The following is a 15,275-nucleotide window of genomic DNA, read 5'->3' on the forward strand; positions in this document are numbered from 1 at the left end:
GTGTCCATTCCTGGCAATCTGTAAAAAGGCATCACTCACTCATGTTACAGGAGGAGATTGTTACCATGGAGACTGACCAAGTGACCAAGTCCCAGCAGGTGTGTGAGCAGATGCCAGTGTTTCAGCAGCTGGAGGTGAGCTTTGAAGAGAGGTCAGCGGCCTACGACAAGATGAAGAAGGATGTTGTAGGTGAGAGGCTGACAACTTGGATGGAAATGATACTACCCATCAAAAGCTTAGACTTGCTTAGATCAATCACTATATGTATTGTATGTACATATGGTTACAACGAAGATGGATTTCTCCCCTAACTTGGGGGAAACATTTGCAAACCTCATGCAGATTAATTGCACTAGGATCATGCATCAAATTGCTGAAGCATGTGCAAATATCGTTCATGTGAACAGCTGTGTTTTGGTGTAAAGTTTTTTTTAAAAATCGCCATTTTCCACTGAGTTTCATCATTTATTGAACACATGACAATAAACTTTTCAACATCACGAATTTGTTTTACAGTACATCAGTTCATGTGTAGACAGTACCTTTAAACTGTATGGATTATTTTGCAAAATTTAGTTCAGAGCAGTTGACTGAAGTAAGTGGCTACATTTACACTAGTGAGTCTCAACTTTTCATGGGGAGTATATGTGGGAGCAGATGATCATATGTAATAACAGCGGTGATGTAACTGAACATATGATCATATGTAATAACAGCAGTGATGTAACTGAACATATGATCATATGTAATAACAGTGGTGATGTAACTGAACAGATGATCATATGTAACAACAGCGGTGATGTAACTGAACATATGATCATATGTAATAACAGCGGTGATGTAACTGAACATATGATCATATGTAATAACAGCGGTGATGTAACTGAACATATGATCATATGTAACAACAGCGGTGATGAAACTGAACAGATGATCATATGTAACAATAGCGGTGATGTAACTGAACAGATGATCATATGTAACAACAGCGGTGATGTAACTGAACATATGATCATATGTAATAACAGCGGTGATGTAGCTGAACATATGATCATATGTAATAACAGTGGTGATGTAACTGAACAGATGATCATATGTAACAACAGCGGTGATGTAACTGAACAGATGATCATATGTAATAACAGCGGTGATGTAACTGAACATATGATCATATCTAATAACAGCAGGTGATGTAACTGAACATATGATCATATGTAACAACAGATCATATGAGCGTGTGATGAAATCTGAACAGATGATCATATGTAATGTAACAACAGTGATGTAACTGAACTGATGATCATATGTAACAACAGCGGTGATGTAACTGAACAGATGATCATATGTAACAACAGCGGTGATGTAACTGAACAGATGATCATATGTAACAACAGCGGTGATGTAACTGAACAGATGATCATATGTAATAACAGCGGTGATGTAACTGAACAGATGATCATATGTAACAACAGCGGTGATGTAACTGAACATATGATCATATGTAATAACAGCGGTGATGTAGCTGAACAGATGATCATATGTAATAACAGCGGTGATGTAACTGAACATATGATCATATGTAATAACAGTGGTGATGTAACTGAACATATGATCATATGTAACAGCGGTGATGTAATTGAACAGATGATCATATGTAATAACAGCGGTGATGTAACTGAACATATGATCATATGTAATAACAGCGGTGATGTAACTGAACAGATGATCATATGTAATGACAACAGTGATGTAACTGAGCAGATGATCATATGTAACAACAGCGGTGATGTAACTGAACAGATGATCATATGTAATAACAGCGGTTATTTAACGAAGCAGATGATCATATGTAATAACAACAGTGATTTAACTAAGCAGATGATCATATGTAACAACAGCGGTTATTTAACTGACCAGATGATCATATGTAACAACAGCGGTTATTTAACGAAGCAGTTGATCATTTGTAACAACAGCAGTGATGTAACTGAGCAGATGATCATATGTAATGTTTTTTTAGCAATATTTTAAAATGTTACTGTTTGATATCCCTACCACTGCCATGCATTTCTTCTTCTTCTGATCATATCATGTTTTGTGAACTGGTTTTATGTTCAGAGATACAGTAAATAGTTAGTTAACACAGGTTACACCCAGACTTAAACTAAGTTAGCTGCTAACCAGAATCATACAGTTTGGTTTGTTTGTTTGTTTTTTAACTGAAAATATATCATTATAAAATATATCGTTATCAAATATATCATTATCAAATATATCATTATCAAATATATCATTATCAAATATATCATTATAAAATATTTTCATCATAAACTCAGTGCTTTTAGACACTAGAAGCCTAACTCTGTACTTTAACATAAAATATCCTGAAAACAATGTCAATGGCCAATATTTTGGTTAATACACTCAAAACGTTTTGGCACAGACAGCCAATGTGTGTAATGACCCCTGTCTTATGACTGACATGATGAATGTCTCATCTAAGGACTGGCGTGGTAATTGAATTGCGGTATGTGTGACGTCATGAGTGAGTTATAGTCACAGTGGCAGTATTGCAGCCATATTGTGACTAAAAATAGTTTTAAAATTCATGATAAATACGTATCATATGATACATTTTAAAACCTGTTGACAAAGGAGTTTCCTGTTTTATGATACACATTTTGAACAATCTGTTTTGCGATCATCGTTTTGAAACCCTGTGTTATGATTGGCATGATGAGTGTCCTGTGTTATGATTGACATTGTGGACCCACTGTGTTGTCGCTGACATGATGAATGTCCTGTGTTATGATTGACATTGTAGACCCACTGTGTTGTCGCTGACATGACGAATGTCCTGTGTTATGATTGACATTGTGGACCCACTGTGTTGTCACTGATATGATGAATGTCCTGTGTTATGATTGACATTGTAGACCCACTGTGTCGTCTGTGTTATGATTGACATTGTGGACCCACTGTGTTGTCACTGACATGATGAATGTCCTGTGTTATGATTGACATTGTAGACCCACTGTGTTGTTGCTGACATGATGAATGTCCTGTGTTATGATTGACATTGTGGACCCACTGTGTTGTCACTGACATGATGAATGTCCTGTGTTATGATTGACATTGTGGACCCACTGTGTCGTCACTGACATGATGAATGTCCTGTGTTATGATTGACATTGTAGACCCACTGTGTCGTCACTGACATGAATGACATGACGAATGTCCTGTGTTATGAATGTGGACCCTGTGTTATGATTGACATTGTAGACCCACTGTGTTGTCACTGACATGATGAATGTCCTGTGTTATGATTGACATTGTGGACCCACTGTGTCGTCACTGACATGACGAATGTCCTGTGTTATGATTGACATTGTGGACCCACTGTGTTGTCACTGACATGACGAATGTCCTGTGTTATGATTGACATTGTAGACCCACTGTGTCGTCACTGACATGACGAATGTCCTGTGTTATGATTGACATTGTGGACCCACTGTGTTGTCGCTGACATGATGAATGTCCTGTGTTATGATTGACATTGTAGACCCACTGTGTCGTCACTGACATGACGAATGTCCTGTGTTATGATTGACATTGTGGACCCACTGTGTTGTCACTGACATGATGAATGTCCTGTGTTATGATTGACATTGTGGACCCACTGTGTCGTCACTGACATGACGAATGTCCTGTGTTATGATTGACATTGTGGACCCACTGTGTCGTCACTGACATGATGAATGTCCTGTGTTATGATTGACATTGTGGACCCACTGTGTTGTCACTGACATGATGAATGTCCTGTGTTATGATTGACATTGTGGACCCACTGTGTTGTCACTGACATGATGAATGTCCTGTGTTATGATTGACATTGTAGACCCACTGTGTCGTCACTGACATGACGAATGTCCTGTGTTATGATTGACATTGTGGACCCACTGTGTTGTCACTGACATGATGAATGTCCTGTGTTATGATTGACATTGTAGACCCACTGTGTCGTCACTGACATGACGAATGTCCGAATGTCCTGTGTTATGATTGACATTGTGGACCCACTGTGTTGTCACTGACATGACGAATGTCCTGTGTTATGATTGACATTGTAGACCCACTGTGTTGTCACTGACATGACGAATGTCCTGTGTTATGATTGACATTGTGGACCCACTGTGTTGTCACTGACATGACGAATGTCCTGTGTTATGATTGACATTGTAGACCCACTGTGTTGTCACTGACATGACGAATGTCCTGTGTTATGATTGACATTGTGGACCCACTGTGTTGTTGCTGACATGATGAATGTCCTGTGTTATGATTGACATTGTAGACCCACTGTGTCGTCACTGACATGACGTGGGACCCACTGTGTTGTTGCTGACGGATGAATGTCCTGTGTTATGATTGACATTGTAGACCCACTGTGTCGTCACTGACATGACGAATGTCCTGTGTTATGATTGACATTGTGGACCCACTCTGTTGTCACTGACATGATTAATATACTGTGTCATGACTGATGAATGAGTGTCCTGCTTCAGGCTTGAAGAACAAGAAAATGAGTTTAGAAGATGCAATAATGAAGTCCAAGCGAGAGAAGGAGGCCATGGCGGCGCCCCAGGTGAGTACACATCTAAACACAGTAAACAGGAACAACTGGAGTGATATCTGAGTATCACTATCAAGTTGAGTAGTAGTTCGAAATACCTGCCTGCCCGATCGCCGGGGACAGGTTATTTTCAACACGGACTGACAGATTCTCAAATTCACCTGTCTGACGGTCGGGTTAAAATTTAGACATGTATATAAAGAAATTTTGTGGGAAGGTAAGTTTTGGTCAGGGCTGGCAGGTTTTGCATCTAACCAGCCCTGTGGTCTGGCTGAATTTTTGGGGAGTTTCATACCCTGTTATTACGCAGATTGGACAACTTAGTCTATAGCTTTACATTGTTTGAAGAAAACAAGGTCAAATGGTTATAACCACTATAAAATGTCTAGATGACATGCTACAATGCCAACTGTGTGCAGGTCAAGCTAAGAGAGGACCTGAAGCAGCTGCGAGGGGAGTCCCTAACACAGATGAAGGCTCAGGGCCAGCTGATGCAGACCACGGAGGAACAGATCTACATGGAGGGCAGTAAGCTGAAGAAGGTCATGGAGGAGAACCACAGGTTTCAGGAGGTGAGTGATGAGCGTCAGGGTTGTCCAGGTGGATGTCGCAGGTTTCTATAAGTGTTCAATCCCAGACTTGCCCTTGTTGTGATCCATTGCCCACTAGAATATGTTGTGACTGTGACTTGCATCTTCTCTGGTATTCCTCTCCCATATGTTGTTATAAGACTTTTCAAAATCATGGAAAGATTGATGGACCACTGACTGTCTGCCTGTAGAGTTGCAAGAAGCTGGAGGCTGACATTGTGGACATCCAGTCTCAGATGGAGATGAACGAGGAGGCCACCATGCGGCTACAGAAAGAACTGGTCAAGTCTAAAGGTAGGGACTGGAGATAACAGTAGGGTAGACCACTACTGAGGTGGGGAGGGGTGGGGTTGACCACTACTGGAGTGAGGGGTGGTGGGGTTGACCACTACTGGGGTGGGGAGCGGTGGGGTTGACCACTACTGGGATGGGGAGGGGTGGGGTTGACCACTACTGAGGTGGGGAGGGGTGGGGTTGACCACTACTGGGGTGGGGAATGGTGGGGTAGACCACTACTGGGGTGGGGAGGGGTGGGGTTGACCACTACTAGGGTGGGGTAGACCACTACTGGGGTGGGGAATGTTGGGGTTGACCACTACTGGGATGGGGAGCGGTGGAGTTGACCACACTGGGGTGGGGAATGGTGGGGTAGACCACTACTGGGGTGGGAGGGGTGGGGTTGACCACTACTGGGGTGGGGAATGGTGGGTAGACCACTACTGAGGTGGGGAGTGGTGGGGTTGACCACTACTGGGGTGGGGAATGGTGGAGTAGACCACTACTGGGATGGGGAGGGGTGGGGTGGGGTTGACCACCACTGGGATGGGGAGGGGTGGGGAATGGTGGGGAGGGTGGGGACCACTACTGGGGGGAGGGGGGGAGGGGTGGGGTTGACCACTACTGGGGTGGGGAATGGTGGGGTTGACCACTACTGAGGTGGGGAGTGGTGGGGTTGACCACTACTGGGATGGGGAGTGGTGGAGTTGACCACTACTGGGATGGGGGGGTGGGGGAGCGGTGGGGTTGACCACTACTGGGATGGGGAGGGGTGGGGTTGACCACTACTGGGATGGGGAGGGTGGGGTTGACCACTACTGGGATGGGGAGGGGTGGGGTTGACCACTACTGGGATGGGGAGGGGTGGGCTGACCACTACTGAGGGTGGGGTTGACCACTACTGGGATGGGGAGGGGTGGGGTTGACCACTACTGAGGTGGGGAGGGTGGGGTTGACCACTACTGGGATGGGGGCGGTGGGGTTGACCACTACTGGGATTGGGGAGTGGTGGGGTAGACCACTACTGGGGTGGGGAATGGTGGGGTAGACCACTACTGGGGTGGGGAGTGGTGGGGTTGACCACTACTGGGGTGGGGAGAGGTGGGGTAGACCACGACTGGGGTGGGGAGTGGTGGGGTTGACCACTACTGGGATGGGGAGTGGTGGGGTTGACCACTACTGGGGTGGGGAGTGGTGGGGTTGACCACGACTGGGGTGGGGAGTGGTGGGGTAGACCACTACTGGGGTGGGGAGTGGTAGTGTTAGCCACTGCATGGGTTGAGGATGTTGGGGTTGCCCATTTCTGAGGTGAGGAGAGATGGGTAGGTGCAGTGAATTTCTTGGTTAGAAATACATCATATTGGGCAACAGAAGGAAAGGTTATATATGCACTTTTTAGATTTTAGTCATCTCCAATTCAAAACAAAATATCAAAAATCAGCTGTCATTGTGATGTTGTATTTTACAGAGGCCCTTGTTACCAGCTGGGAGTCAGACCGGGTCATGCAGGAGGTATGGTTAGCCAGACATGCAACACAAACAAAACTTGGCCAGACAATTACTGTTGTCAGTTTCATCTGAAAGTAAAACCAGACAGATGATGTAGGTCATAATATGTGTCAGGAGAAAATCTGGAACTTATCACAGGGTTTAGATATTACAATAAATTCTCCGAAAACAGAACATTGATGCAAGAACCAAAATAACCTGTAACTATTCCTGTCACCCAATCACAATAGCCAAATAACCTGTAACTATTCCTGTCACCCAATCGTAACAGCCACATAACCTGTAACTATTCCTGTCACCCAATCGTAACAGCCAAATAACCTATAACTATTCCTGTCACCCAATCGTAACAGCCAAATAACCTATAACTATTCCTGTCACCCAATCGTCAACAGCCAAATAACCTATAACTATTCCTGTCACCCAATCGTAACAGCCAAATAACCTATAACTATTCCTGTCACCCAATCGTAACAGCCAAATAACCTATAACTATTCCTGTCACCCAATCCTGTAACAGCTGTCAAAAATAACCTATAACTATTCCTGTCACCCAATCACTGTAAATAGCCAAATAAGCCAAATGTAACTATTCCTGTCACCCAATCACAATAGCCAAATAACCTGTAACTATTCCTGTCACCCAATCACAATAGCCAAATAACCTGTAACTATTCCTGTCACCCAATCGTAACAGCCAAATAACCTGTAACTATTCCTGTCACCCAATCGTAACAGCCAAGATAACTTATCACGTTTGATCCCACAGTTGTTTGCTAACCGAGACAAGGAGACGGTAGAAGCGTTTGGGCGTCTGCTGGAGAAGACGGGGAACCGCGAGACCACTATCTCTGATGTGACGGGTCGACTGACGGATGAGCTTTCCGTTCTGGCTAATTTTCTGGACAATGTGTCCAGTAGACGACCTCGAGGTGAGTATTGGTCAGACATTAACCAGTAATGGTGAACCAGACCTGGTGAAGTGAATGATCACAACTCTTCAACTTGATCTATGGAGATAGCTACACAGCAGCACTCGGAGTATACAGGCTAACTGTGTCAGTAAATGTACCTGTGTGTCACTGATGTCTGAGAAAACACACGACATACACTGATTTCCTTACAGACTGAAACATGACATGGTATAAGACCAACTTTGTGTAACTTGGCCAGAATGCACACATATATTGTTTTACATAATGTCCCTCCACTATTTTCCACCTTGACCAAGTGTAACTTGCACAGCAATACAATTTATGATCTGATATGCATGTGAAGAGCACTTCCACTGTAGTATAGAATAACTGTCACTTTAATGCTTGCTCTTGGTTTGTTGGTCCTCCCATGTGTGATAGTCCTGAGTATGTGTTAGTGTATGCATGGGCAACATGTCTCTGTGTTTGGATGCTGAGTCCTCCTCTCTGTGCATGTATACTGACAGTCCTCCCATGTGTGATAGTCCTCAGTGTGTTAGTATATGCATTGGAAACATGTCTCTGTGTTTGGATGCTGAGTCCGCCTCTGTGTGTGTGTATACTGACAGTCCTCCCATGTGTGATAGTCCTGAGTGTGTGTTAGTATATGCATGGGAAACATGTCTCTGTGTTTGAATGCTGAGTCCTCCTCTGTGTGTGTGTATACTGACAGTCCTCCCATGTGTGATAGTCCTCAGTGTGTTAGTATATGCATGGGAAACATGTCTCTGTGTTTGAATGCTGAGTCCTCCTCTGTGTGTGTGTATACTGACAGTCCTCCCATGTGTGATAGTCCTCAGTGTGTTAGTGTATGCATGGGAAACATGTCTCTGTGTTTGGATGCTGAGTCCGCCTCTGTGTGTGTGTATACTGACAGTCCTCCCATGTGTGATAGTCCTCAGTGTGTTAGTATATGCATGGGAAACATGTCTCTGTGTTTGGATGCTGAGTCCTCCTCTGTGTGTGTGTATACTGACAGTCCTCCCATGTGTGATAGTCCTGAATATGTGTTAGTATATGCATGGGAAACATGTCTCTGTGTTTGAATGCTGAGTCCTCCTCTGTGTGTGTGTATACTGACAGTCCTCCCATGTGTGATAGTCCTCAGTGTGTTAGTGTATGCATGGGCAACATGTCTCTGTGTTTGAATGCTGAGTCCTCCTCTGTGTGTGTGTATACTGACAGTCCTCCCATGTGTGATAGTCCTCAGTGTGTTAGTGTATGCATGGGAAACATGTCTCTGTGTTTGAATGCTGAGTCCTCCTCTGTGTGTGTGTATACTGACAGTCCTCCCATGTGTGATAGTCCTGAATATGTGTTAGTATATGCATGGGAAACATGTCTCTGTGTTTGAATGCTGAGTCCTCCTCTGTGTGTGTGTATACTGACAGTCCTCCCATGTGTGTGTGTGTGCATGCGTGTGTGCGGGAGGGCGCGCGCGTGCATGCATGCTGACAGTCCTCCCATATGAGAGTGTGTGAATGCATGCATGCTTGCGTGTGTACATGTGTGTGCATGCGTGCGTGCGTACTGACAGTCCTCCCATGTGTGCGTGTGTGTGTGAGTGCGTGCTTGCGTGCTGACAGTCTTCCCATGTGCATGCTTGCTGACAGTCCTCCCGTGTGTGTGCGTGCATGCGGACAGTCCTCCCATGTGTGTGCACATAGATCAGCACCCTGCATGTGTTTGTTGCATGCACCTGCTACTAATGTCCTTCTTATGCACTAACAACAGGCAAACAGCGAATCTCAAGGTAAGGCACTTTTGAAGCTTGTTTCTTACTTTGTATTTATTGGTTACTCTTTATGAATAAACATTGTCATTGTCTGTTTATTGGTGTGTTTATTTACCCTGCAACCCCATCATTCTGTCACTACCCCCTTGCTGCTTTTACAGTACCCAGTGACTTGATTCTCTTTCTACAACCATTGGTTCTGTTACTAAATATAACCTTGTTATTCTGTTAATTTATGTCACCCATTGGTTCTGTTACTATACAAGAGGTAGGACTTTAAAGTCATTGTGACAGATGCTATATCAAGACTTGACCATGTTTATTCCTGGAGAGAGTGGTGAAGGGGCTTGATCACGCTCTAAGGACAGACCATTTGACATTCATGAGAGTTTGGGATTTTCTTACAAAAGACTTGGACTCAAGTTTTACACAGACAGTGGATTGTGTAAAGAAAATTGTTTGGTTCATGCATTTTATGAAGTCCCTGCCCCAAACACCCCACTCCCATCCCCTGGCCCACCCCTCCCCATGCCCTGGCCCACCCCTCCCTACAACTACATGTGTAAAGGTCTTTGATTTTTGCAATGATAACGCTTCCATCATTTATATCAGACAGTTTTCTCACTCCTAACTGTCCATGTTGGTTGTCTTGCAGCAAATTAAGTACACTGAGTGCATGAGGGCAATTCTTCACTTGCACTAAAAGCTCAGTGTGTAAGAAGCACTTGAATCCGAGAAAGTGAAATCCCAAATATAACATGTGTTACATTTGATCATTTTCTAAATGGTGTTATGTATTCATAACAGTGTTTTCTGTCAGGCGTGGGTGTGCATTCTATTACATTCACTATTAAGCTGTTTAAGTTACGTGTTTCTCAGAACCGTCTTCTCCCTAATATTAGCTTTAATGTTAAAGGTCACATGCAACGTAAAACACAACTTTGCAGATTCTGATACCTTTGGGTATGGACTTACCGAAACAAATCGTCAAAAATGCAAATTCAACTTATAAAGTTGAAAAATAACGCGATGAAAAAAAACACGCGAAATCGGAGTTCAAACGTTTCACTAATTTTCCCCCGACTTTTCTGGGGAAAACAGGTTTCAACAGCGGGGCTGCGCTCATAGCACGTGCGCAGTGAAATAGGTTCGCGTAGCTTGGAAGGCTTTGGTGTGAGCTATTTTTCTAATGTTTTGTTGATATCTCACAGGCGCGAGCTTTTTATATGTTATGACAGTAAATTAACTGTTTATATAATTTCACCACACGTTCTTCTTACCGAGTCACTTTCTCAGTTCGATACTTAAAAGCAATGTCATTATTTAGCGTTGACAGAATTTCTAACTGTGATATAGATATGTCTTTGTCACAGACAAAACTCAATGTCTTGTTTTATTGACACCTGTGTGTCTGCCTGCCTGTCTGCTAATGACAATATTCAATACACAGCTGCTATCACTGACCACATGCAATTTGAACTTAACACCAATCAGGCTATACACCATAAACAAAATGCATTGATTTATGTCCCGAGTTCGGTCTCTGTCACATTATGTAATTACACAGACAGGCAGGTGTGATAGTTGAACACATGACATGTTATGATGTCTGTTGATTGCAAAATGTTATACACAAAAAATGAGCATGTATTTACAAAACCCAACATCTCTACATATACACACACAATAAGCCGTGAGGGCATACTGCAAATGAACCAGCCGTTACACTTGAGTGCACACCCACCCGCTCTGACTGGGTTCGGTATCCCGGCTGCTTCGTTTCTTGGGAAGTAAACCGAAGTACACAATATTGCACTTTTGATTTGCGATTGTACGCTTATAATTTTGTTTATATGTTTTTTCATAACCAGCAATGTATATTATATGTCACGAATAAGTGATAATCGGGTTTTAATTATGTTTGATTTTTTGGTTGCATGTGACCTTTAAGCATTGTTAAGAAACAACTTTCCAAGTTAATTTTGTTCATGCTCCAGATTCCCCTTTCTGCAATCCATAATATGCCCGACTTGCAGGGGAACTATTGTCTGTGGCCAGTAGGGGCCACGTGGTTTATTAAAAGTTCATTTTACACATTTATCAGTAAGTAGCATGAGAAACAAAACTGTTTTCTCCCTTGGTCTTATTTCCTGACCTTGTGTATTGTTTAGCTGATTCCTGGGATGCTTCAGACATCTTGTTGGTAGGCTCACTCAGCTCTGAAGTAACATTGAAGTAACATTTTAGGTGAAGAAGCAGCTTGTGATGGATCAGCTTGTTGCTTGAAATATCATTGTTTATTCACAAACATGCTCGCTACGGTCAAATATGAATTTACTCTAATTCCATTTTCGATTTCCTTCAACACGCTTTTAATGACAGCCATGACATTTTTCAGGCATATGTAATCAAGCAGCCCCATGTCCGATTCTTTCAGGTTTTGTCAGGAGTTTGCCTCCACCACTACTGTACTTTGTATTGGAATCCACGCTGAGTTTCTAGACACATCAGGGATATCATGTCATCCCCATGGGGAAATACTGGGAAACAAGTATCAGTCATGTCAAAGATAATGTCATCCTTCTGGCCATTGTCTTAAGAAAGGTTATTTGAAAAAGTGTAAAAGCATTTGATGTATGCCACTGAAATTTTGGTACGTGTTCTGTGAGGCAAAGCTGCAATCTGGGATGGTCAAGGTCAGGGTCACAGAGATGATTACTAAAATATGTTTGCCATTTTCACTGATATGCCATTACCTGCAGATATGTTTAAGCCATTACAACCAAATCACGATGCAGATCAATGCATCAGTGGGACCAAATAAAATGTCTTTGACAGAGGGTCTTACTTTATGATAAGTTTCGGACTGAAACTTTGTGCCGATATAGACAGAGTGCCGGTGTTTACATAGGCCGGTATTGACAGAGTCCACTGTATACGACAGGTCAAACCAATCTTATGGAGTCAGTAGTAGCTCATGCTTGCCTACTTTGAATGAGAAGTATATGCTGTGTTTGTGATTAAGCTGTCTGTAATAGACACAGGTTTCCTCAAACAGGATGTTATGGAACTTTTTTAAGTGGTGGTCAGTGGCTTCTCTGGTTGACAGTTTTCTGGTAATAATCAAACAATGTGTTGTTTCTATCGGAGTGAGGTGCCCCTCGTGGACATCTATTGCTGTATATTCTACAAGTATGGTGGAATTACTCTCCCAAATGTTGACAACTTGTTCTTAATCTTAAAAGTTTTATTTTTATTTTGGATGTACGTACAAATGATCTGTTCAGTTTCTGTACATCCTCGTGTTTATTTAACATACATTTGATTATATGCAGATTATATGTGGATTATATGCAGATTATATGCAGTCTATAAGCACAAATACTTAAAACTTGCATGTAGCAATATTTTATAAATCTTTAGATGAGGAATGATATGATCCAGGCCATGATATTATTTGATGACAGATAAATAATTCTATTTCTTGGCTGTGCTCAAATGTTTGTAAATATTGTTGGCACTATAGATATATGAATCTACTCAGAAAAAGTCATCTGATTTACTTTTACAAACTAGATATGTTAGATTTAATCTTCAGTTGATAACTCATCGATCGCTATCTTAATGTTATCTGAAACTTTCATTACAGAAACGAGAAGCGGCCTGCGACCAAACAAAGCCAGCGCCCGGAGACCCGGGACGGGCAGCACCCATCGAGCTCACAGCGCAGTCGAAGCAGTAGCCGCTGCAAATCTCGCGTCACCTGGGACACCACATCCCCCGGGTCTCGACCTGAGAGCCAGTCGCCAGTCAAACACAGAGAAAAGTCTGACATCTCGACCCACCACTTCAGGGTCAAGACCAGCCTCTAAAAGCACAACTAACTTCAGAACCCCTCGGTCCACCAGGGTTGTAACAACACCTAAGTCTGCCAAATCATGAACAATTTCATAGAAATACTTAAAGCTAAGCTGTGATTTACTAGTTATTGAGAGATTATAAGATGTATATTGTATTCATGGATGTTTATATTGTGTTGCAATGTAACTTCAGGAACACTAAAAGGCTCTTCAACTGACAGTTTGTATTGTTTTTTCGTAAATCCAATCATTTGTAAAAACAAATGAAAGAGAAGTAACCATAGATAACAAGCACATGTTATCTGGATCATTGTAACGACAGGCAAAGGTTATCGGGAATCTAGTACCCACAGACAACAAGCATGTGATCTGGAATGTAGTACCCACAGACAACAAGCATGTGATCTGGAATCTAGTACCCAAAGACAACAAGCATGTGATCTGGAATCTAGTACCCACAGTCAACAAGCATGTGATCTGGAATGTAGTACCCACAGACAACAAGCATGTGATCTGGAATGTAGTATCCACAGACAACAAGCATGTGATCTGGAATGTAGTACCCACAGACAACAAGCATGTGATCTGGAATGTAGTACCCACAGACAACAAGCATGTGATCTGGAATGTAGTACCCACACACAACAAGCATGTGATCTGGAATCTAGTACCCACAGACAACAAGCATGTGATCTGGAATCTAGTACCCACAGACAACAAGCATGTGATCTGGAATGTAGTACCCACAGACAACAAGCATGTGATCTGGAATGTAGTACCCACAGACAACAAGCATGTGATCTGGAATCTAGTACCCACAGACAACAAGCATGTGATCTGGAATGTAGTACCCACAGACAACAAGCATGTGATCTGGAATCTAGTACCCACAGACAACAAGCATGTGATCTGGAATGTAGTACCCATAGACAACAAGCATGTGATCTGGAATGTAGTACCCACAGACAACAAGCATGTGATCTGGAATGTAGTACCCACAGACAACAAGCATGTGATCTGGAATGTAGTACCCACAGACAACAAGCATGTGATCTGGAATCTAGTACCCATAGACAACAAGCATGTGATCTGGAATGTAGTACCCACAGACAACAAGCATGTGATCTGGAATCTTGTACCCACAGACAACAAGCATGTGATCTGGAATGTAGTACCAACAGACAACAAGCATGTGATCTGGAATCTAGTACCCAAAGACAACAAGCATGTGATCTGGAATCTAGTACCCACAGTCAACAAGCATGTGATCTGGAATGTAGTACCCACAGACAACAAGCATGTGATCTGGAATGTAGTATCCACAGACAACAAGCATGTGATCTGGAATGTAGTACCCACAGACAACAAGCATGTGATCTGGAATGTAGTACCCACAGACAACAAGCATGTGATCTGGAATGTAGTACCCACACACAACAAGCATGTGATCTGGAATCTAGTACCCACAGACAACAAGCATGTGATCTGGAATCTAGTACCCACAGACAACAAGCATGTGATCTGGAATGTAGTACCCACAGACAACAAGCATGTGATCTGGAATGTAGTACCCACAGACAACAAGCATGTGATCTGGAATCTAGTACCCACAGACAACAAGCATGTGATCTGAATGTAGTACCCACAGACAACAAGCATGTGATCTGGAATCTAGTACCCACAGACAACAAGCATGTG

General features: G+C 42.8%; 1 protein-coding gene across 2 annotated transcripts in view; it reads left to right on the forward strand.

Annotated features, from left to right (window-relative positions):
• LOC124279364 (coiled-coil domain-containing protein 175-like) overlaps positions 1–13,797 on the forward strand; it is a 35,331-nt gene extending 21,534 nt beyond the window's left edge. Inside the window, exons 18-25 of one of the 2 annotated variants that reach the window (XM_046715180.1) lie at positions 51–189; positions 4,566–4,645; positions 5,053–5,205; positions 5,415–5,517; positions 6,968–7,011; positions 7,778–7,940; positions 9,717–9,735; positions 13,367–13,797. In XM_046715180.1, the coding sequence (XP_046571136.1) occupies positions 51–189; positions 4,566–4,645; positions 5,053–5,205; positions 5,415–5,517; positions 6,968–7,011; positions 7,778–7,940; positions 9,717–9,735; positions 13,367–13,589 (924 nt within the window). In that variant the 3' untranslated portion in view covers positions 13,590–13,797. The remainder of the gene's footprint in view (positions 1–50; positions 190–4,565; positions 4,646–5,052; positions 5,206–5,414; positions 5,518–6,967; positions 7,012–7,777; positions 7,941–9,716; positions 9,736–13,366) is intronic. The other variant, XM_046715179.1, reaches the window with a different exon arrangement.
• Positions 13,798–15,275: the final 1,478 nt, after the last annotated feature.

This window comes from Haliotis rubra, unplaced genomic scaffold, assembly GCF_003918875.1.
Source record: "Haliotis rubra isolate DU_JTF1 unplaced genomic scaffold, ASM391887v1 Scf25, whole genome shotgun sequence".
NCBI lineage: Eukaryota > Metazoa > Mollusca > Gastropoda > Lepetellida > Haliotidae > Haliotis > Haliotis rubra.